Source organism: Amorphotheca resinae (assembly GCF_003019875.1).
Source record: "Amorphotheca resinae ATCC 22711 unplaced genomic scaffold M430scaffold_5, whole genome shotgun sequence".
In the NCBI taxonomy this organism is placed as follows: Eukaryota; Fungi; Ascomycota; class Leotiomycetes; order Helotiales; family Amorphothecaceae; genus Amorphotheca; species Amorphotheca resinae.
Window position 1 is genome coordinate 2107191 of NW_020194475.1, and position 7068 is coordinate 2114258.

Here is a 7068-nt window from a genome sequence, read left to right on the forward strand (position 1 = left end):
ACACAAGTATTACCTTTGTCCCCTAAGAATAATCAACAACTGTATTGGCAGGCCGGAAATGCGGGGGGTGCCAAGAATGTTCACATCCTGTAGATAACGACTCAAACTTAGAGCTGAGAATATGCATTAGCGCCTGAAGCTACGCCTCGCCATGTCTGTTACCGCATATCTTACTGTTTCCAGTCACCGAGTACTTGCATTGGTAATCTGGTCTCAGTTGATGCCCGACGCGGGATATTTGAGCGACTTTGATTCGACCCGTTTACAATCCAGGCTAGTTCACGAGTCCTGGAAGAAAAGTGACTGCAGCAGCCACTATAGGAAATCAATTCTATTGGATGGTAAACCCAACATTGGATTATTGGCTTGTGACAGTGGCGTTGGTGCAGGACGACTTGCTAGGAACGTTGATGCGGCTGAGCAGGGAGAGAACATACCTGAAAGTAGTCACCTAGTACAGTAAACCCCGCGTTGAGGCTTCCATGCCCTATTCCAAGCGTTAATAATCTGTCTGTTAAAAGGGTTCGTTGCTCTAAAATTCCTTGCAGTCAAGTTTAAGCAAATTCTGCGAAGTGCATCTTTCGAAGAGAGTATCCGTCCTTGATTGCCTGGTTTTTGCACTGTCTCACAACACTGATTTAGCTGTCGTCATGCCACCACAGAACAATCATCGCAGTAAGCATGAAGACATTGGAAGATGATCATTTCTCTAGATTTTCGAAGCTTCGCTACTCGCTCCCTTTCCGCTTTTCTTGCTAGTTTCAGCTTCTCCATCTCCGTATCTTTGAGCTTGCGCATATATGCTAATGATTATTTTGCGTCAAGTCTTCGAGACCCTAGTTGAAAACATGAAGTTATACGACTCATCTGAGGCTGGAGATGACAAAATTGACGACGTTCTGGTCATTGGGATCGATTTCGGCACAACGTTCGCTCTCCTTTGAAGTTTCATGTTTCATATACTAATTTGTGTTTAGATTTTCGGGCGCTGCGTGGGCTACCGACGAAGATTTCAGAGCTGAACATATAAACGTGATTACTAGCTGGCCAGGTTACGGTAGAGAAGAGGGCAAGGCTCCAACCGAACTCTTCTATGAGGACGGTAAAGTGATGTGGGGATACGAAATTCCAGTCGATGCTGCTCCCGTCTCATGGTTCAAATTGCTTCTTGTAAAGGACGCAGATCTCTCCGAAGAATTGAGGTCTTCGGAATTCTTGTTAAGAGGAAGGAAGATGCTGAGAGAGAATGGTAAGACTGCGATTGACTTGATCGCGGACTATCTTAGAGCACTCTGGGCGCATGTGCTGGATACTATCCAGAAAGCCCGCGGTGAGTCAGTTGTTGACGCACTGCCTTTCCATGTCGTTATTACAGTACCAGCTATCTGGAAAGGGTATGCTCGACAAGGAATGGAGAAAGCTGCAAAACAGTCGGGGATCTTGGACCCACGCGCAGCCGGACCTACTATGCTGACCTTCGCTCCTGAGCCGGAAGCCGCAGCGCTATCAGCTCTTTCGGAACCTGGTCGCAAGCCCAAGGTATGAAGAAAGGTGTGCCTACTATCTAAGATAGTCAAGCTGAAAATCCTAAGGCTGGAGATGTGTATGTAATTTGTGATGCTGGAGGTGGCACGGTGGTAAGTCTAAGCCGGGAATGCATCTGCTTATAGAACAAATATTGACATGTAAGGACCTCATTACTTACGAGGTTGACTCGTCGAAAAAGCCTATTTTAATGCACGAGGCGGTTGAAGGAACAGGTACGTTCATGCTAAATTAGTGCAAACTAGGTCCGTATCAAAAACGGAGTTGATGGACTTGCTAGGTGGTCTTTGTGGCGGCATTTTCATTGATCAAGCCTTTGAAGATATGTGCAGAGCGCGACTTGGGAGAAAATGGGATCGTTTGAGCAAGTCAGGAATCAAGCAAATCATGAAGAATGAGTGGGAGGCTGGCACAAAGCCGGAGTTCAAGCCTTCGAACACCAAAGACTACATCGTTGCAATTCCAGCTGAGGCTTTTGGAAAAGAAAGTTTAGATGACACATCAAAAGAACCCGTCATCAAAAACGGAAGAATTCATTTCAAAAGGTGACCCATTTTTTCCTGCTAGGATGATGCAGAAAGCTGACGCGGGAAACAGTTCACATATTGAGAAAGCGTTCTCTCAATCGTGGTCGGACATCGAGAAGCTAATCGATGAGCAGATCAGCAGAGCTCGAGGTCATGGATCTCATGCGACAGTAAGATGAGACTTTTTCCCGTGTGAATGTTCGCTGATAATGTGTCAGGGAATCATTCTAGTCGGTGGGCTAGGTGGAAGCCCATATCTTTACCAAGTGCTGAACGCAAAATATGGAAAATCCGGTATTAACATTCTGCAATCTACTGGAATGCGGCCGTAAGTGTGCAGTCTATAGAATTGGAACTTGACCATCCCTTGAATACTAACGCTATCGTCGTAGACGAACTGCCATCTGTAGAGGCGCCGTATACAAAGGATTCATGGAGGGCGCAGGTGGCAACGCCGATGCGAATCAGCCTAACATTATAGCAGTTACCTCAACAGTATCAAGATTTAGCTTGGGCGTCAAAATTCGTGTCCCTTTTGTAGAAGGAAAGCATCTCGAAGAGGACAAAGAATGGGATGAATGCGAATGTGAGTGGAAAGCTAGGAGTCAGATGGAGTGGTATCTCGAAAAGGTTTGTACTGAGGGGGTTTACCTAAAAACAACGGCTAAACCATCTCTAGGGAGAGAATGTCTCGAGAAAAGACCCACTTAGAAGGTCGTACTACAGAACCTCCAAGACTAACTTTGGTACATCTTGCTCGCTTAATTTGTATCAGTGCGACGAGCTAAAGCCACCGTCGCGGAAGACTTCTAAGGTCAATAGTCTGTGTATGATTAGCTTCACGGTCGATACCCCATTCAAATCGCTGAAGGAATACACAAATTCCTGGGGAGAAAAGTACAGGAAGCTATCGTACGAAGTTGAAATGGTGCCATCAGGAGCATCCTTAGACTTTGTAGTGTATGTAAATGGAAAACGACAGGGAGCACAGAATGTGGCTGTTAGTTTTAAGTAGGCATTACTAGTAGCTTAATATAGTTCTTAACATACCTTAAAGAAGATACCTAGTAAGTATAACAAGCGTTACAAGAATCCTACTAGGTAGGCGTTTATAACAGATACTAATCTAATTAAATTCTAAGCTAAAGAGAAAAGAAGAGTAAGAAAAAAGAAAGTACTATATATAAGTTACTTCTTACCTTATAAACAGATTCTTACTTACTAACTTATATAACTTATTCTTTATATAATTTATTAGTATATAATATCTAGAGTATTATATAACTAATTATAATAGTAGTAAGCTAGTACTAGCTTTATTATATTACTTTTCTTTTCTAAAAAAGCTTATTCTTAAGTATATTAACATTACTTTATTATTATCTAGTTCTTTATACTTATCTTACTTATCTTTATAAGTTTTAAGCTAACGTTCTAAGCTCTTTAGTAGCTTAGATTAATCTTAGTATTATTTAAGGTTAAGGGTTTATTATTAGTACTATTATTAGTAATATTATTATTATTATTATTCTTACTATCTATACCTAATGTATATAGAACCTCTATACTATATAAATCACGTAGTAAAACTGTACTAAAGCTAGGTAAAAACTTATATACTACTTCTTTAACTTATATTGTTATAGCGCTACTAGGGTACTAAGACCTTACTACTACCTTACTAGAACTTAACCTTTTAGCCTAGTAATACTAAATATACTAATAAAGTACTAGTAGTACACTAGTAAGACACTAGCTATTAGCTAAGATTACACTCTCTCTCTTTCTTAGCTAGGTAGTACTTAGCTAGCCTAAACTATAAGAACTAGCTAATAGATAGTAGCTAATAGATTAGTATATATATACTCTTTTCTCTCTTTATTACTACTATAAATGTCACGGGTTAGAACCCGGTAAAGGGTTAGTGCCGAGCACGTGACCGACCGGACTATCGTTACCTTATTATAATAGTAGTAGAGTTTTCTCTTACTTTCTTGTCTTATATAAACCTTTCTTCTTTAGAGTATTCTTCTTATAGAATAGACTAACATTTACTTAAGTATTGTTACAGGTTAGAACCTAGTAAAGGGTTAGTGCTAAGCACGTAACCGACTAGACTATCGTTACCCTGCCCTAATAGTAGTAGAGTTTTCTCTTACCTTCTTATCTTGTACAAACCTTTCTTTCTTAGAGTATTCTCCTTATAAAATAAATTAATATTTACCTAAGTATTATATTGTCGGCCCTTAACATTAGAATACTCTTAACCCTTTCTATCTAATTAGAGCTTCTTGTTATTACAGGTTAGAACCTAGTAAAGGGTTAGTACTAAGTACACGACTAACTAGACTATCGTTACCCTACCTTAATAGTAGTAGAGTTTTCTCTTACTTTCTTGTCTTATACAAACCTTTCTTTCTTAGAGTATTCTCTTTATAGAATAAATTAACATTTACCTAAATATTATATTATTAGCCCTTAACATTAGAATACTCTTAACCCTTTCTATCTAATTAGAGCTTCTTGTTATTATAGGTTAGAATCTAGTAAAGGGTTAGTACTAAGTACGCGACTAACTAGACTATTGTTACTCTACCTTAATAGTAGTAGAGTTTTCTCTTACCTTCTTGTCTTATATAAACCTTTCTTTCTTAGAGTATTTTCTTTATAGAATAAATTAACTTTACTTAAGTATTGTATTATTAACCCTTAACATTAGAATACTCTTAACCTTTTCTATCTAATTAGAGCTTCTTATAGCTCTATTATATAAGAGTATAAAATAAAGTAAGACTACCTAATAATAAGTTTTTAAACCCTTTTTACTAGCTTATCTAAAGGTTAGAATAACTAAGAGTAGTTGTCTACTAAACTAAGGTAAAGAAAACAACTAGAGTATAAAGTAAAGTAGTTAAGGTAAGTAGTATAATAACTTTAAGCTTAGGTAGCCTAATACGTAAACCTACTACCTTTTATACTAATCTTAGCTGTCTTAATACTATTATCTATAGTCTTAATACTATTACTTACTACTATCGTCCTTATAAGGCTACTAGCTAAGCTACTAGCTAAGTAACAAAAGAGGTTCTTTTTAGATACTACTATATTTAATAAAACTAAAGCCTAGTTTACTATATAGTGTTTAGTAATTAAAGCTAAGCTTATAGTAGACCTTACTTATAATACGTTAACTATACGATTCTAGTATATTTATAGCTAACTAATAAGTAAGGCCTTAACCTAGATTACTCTTTAGGTTAGGTTAAATATATAAAATAGACTAATAGTTAAGAAAAAGATAGATTTTAAGCTATTAAAGTAACTTTAGTAAGTGTTTAATAATATAAAGTTAAGAGAGTTAACTAAGACATAGTTATATAAGTTAAAGTAAAGAAACTAGAGTTTTATAGCGTTTTTAGTAAACTTTAAGTATATATTATTAAAGGCTAGAGGCCTAAGTTAAGATAATAACGTAAAGAAGTCTTTCTTAAAGAGTAGTGTATTAGATAAGCTTAAGCTAGTAATTATAGTCTAAGACATACTTATGTTATATATAGACTTTTATAAGCTTTTAGAGACTATAAGCTATAACCTTAATACTATTAAGAGGCCTAGATAGAGACAGATAGGCTACTAGGCTAAGGCCTACTATACTTTACCTTTAAGAAACAACCGGCCTAATAACTAGATAAACTAAGAACTAACTTATATAATAAAAGTTACTACTACTTATTTATAATAATAGTAGTAAGCCTAGTAAGTATTAGACAAGATTATTAGTTAGTACTATATAGCTAAGAAATACTTATAATATAGTAGTAAGGACTACTTTACCTAAGAATATTACTTACTACTAGCTTAAAAGCCTAATAGCTTAACCTAACCTAAGAAAATAGCTATAACGTCTACTTTAAGGCTACATATAATAATATACTAGGCTATTAAAGAACTATTAAATAAAGAAGACATACTAAAAAAAGAGAACTTAAAAAATAAGTAGCTCTTATTTAAAAGTATAAATAAGAGTAAAAGAAAAGAGTAAAGAGAGTATAAGACTAAGACTAGTAAAGGTTTAAAAAAAAAGTAATAAATTACCCTTTCTTTTTAGTATTAATATTAGTTAATAAAGAATGTTTTACTTATATACTAGTAGATTTAGGTTACTTATTATATAAACTAATAGACTCTTGTTTTACTTAAAAACACTATCTCTAGTATATTAGTTATAAACCTTATATAATTACTAGCTTTAAGTAGTTATTAGAGAGTATAATTAATAAGGTCGTAATAGTTAATACTAATATTAATAGCTATATAAAAGAGAAAAGCTACTTTTATATAGTTCTAAACCTAGTATTATATAACGTTATCTTTAGCCTCTCTTAAATAATATAGTATAATATCTACTTAAGTCTAAAAAGGTTAGAATTAGTAGTTAGCTTATTTAGTATATAAGTTAGAAACTAGACTATTAACCTAGACAAACCTTTAAATTACGTAATATTATTAGTAGCTAGGTTTATATCTACTATATAATAAAAAAAGAAAAAGAAGAAGCTTTAGGTCTTTTTAACAAGTATAGCTAATATCTAAAAGGCTTTAGCTACTAAAAAGAAGTCTAATTATCGACTTCTTTTACTTACTTAGTACTAAGAGTTCTTTTTATTATTTAATTATATAAAAGTAAAGAAGTTACTACTACTTTATAGTAAGTTAGTTAATTACGCTATTAAGATTAAGAAGACAGATAGAAAAGAATAAGAGATCTTATAAAGGCACTTATATAGTATGTTAAGAGACAAGCTATTAGTCCTCTAAAAGACCTTAACTAACCTACTAGATAAGTAATTTATCTAGGTTAGTAACTTACTAGTAGTAGCTTTAGTACTCTTTATATAAAAGCTAAGAAGTAGACTTTAGTTTTGTATTAACTACTAGAAGCTAAATAAGATTACTTAAAAGGACTAATACCCTCTCTTATTAATCTATAAGACTT

The 7068-nt window shown here is 34.8% G+C and overlaps 1 protein-coding gene across 1 annotated transcript; it reads left to right on the forward strand.

Annotated features, from left to right (window-relative positions):
- Nucleotides 1–890: 890 nt before the first annotated feature.
- M430DRAFT_79707 (hypothetical protein) lies at nt 891–3057 on the forward strand (the record flags this gene model as incomplete). The annotated part of the gene is made up of 9 exons (XM_024869587.1): nt 891–928; nt 978–1539; nt 1593–1641; nt 1671–1760; nt 1826–2090; nt 2143–2242; nt 2291–2400; nt 2465–2702; nt 2752–3057. Coding segments are annotated over 9 exons (1758 nt in total), but the record flags the coding sequence as incomplete, so codon positions are not given.
- Between the last annotated feature and the right edge of the window lie 4011 nt (nt 3058–7068).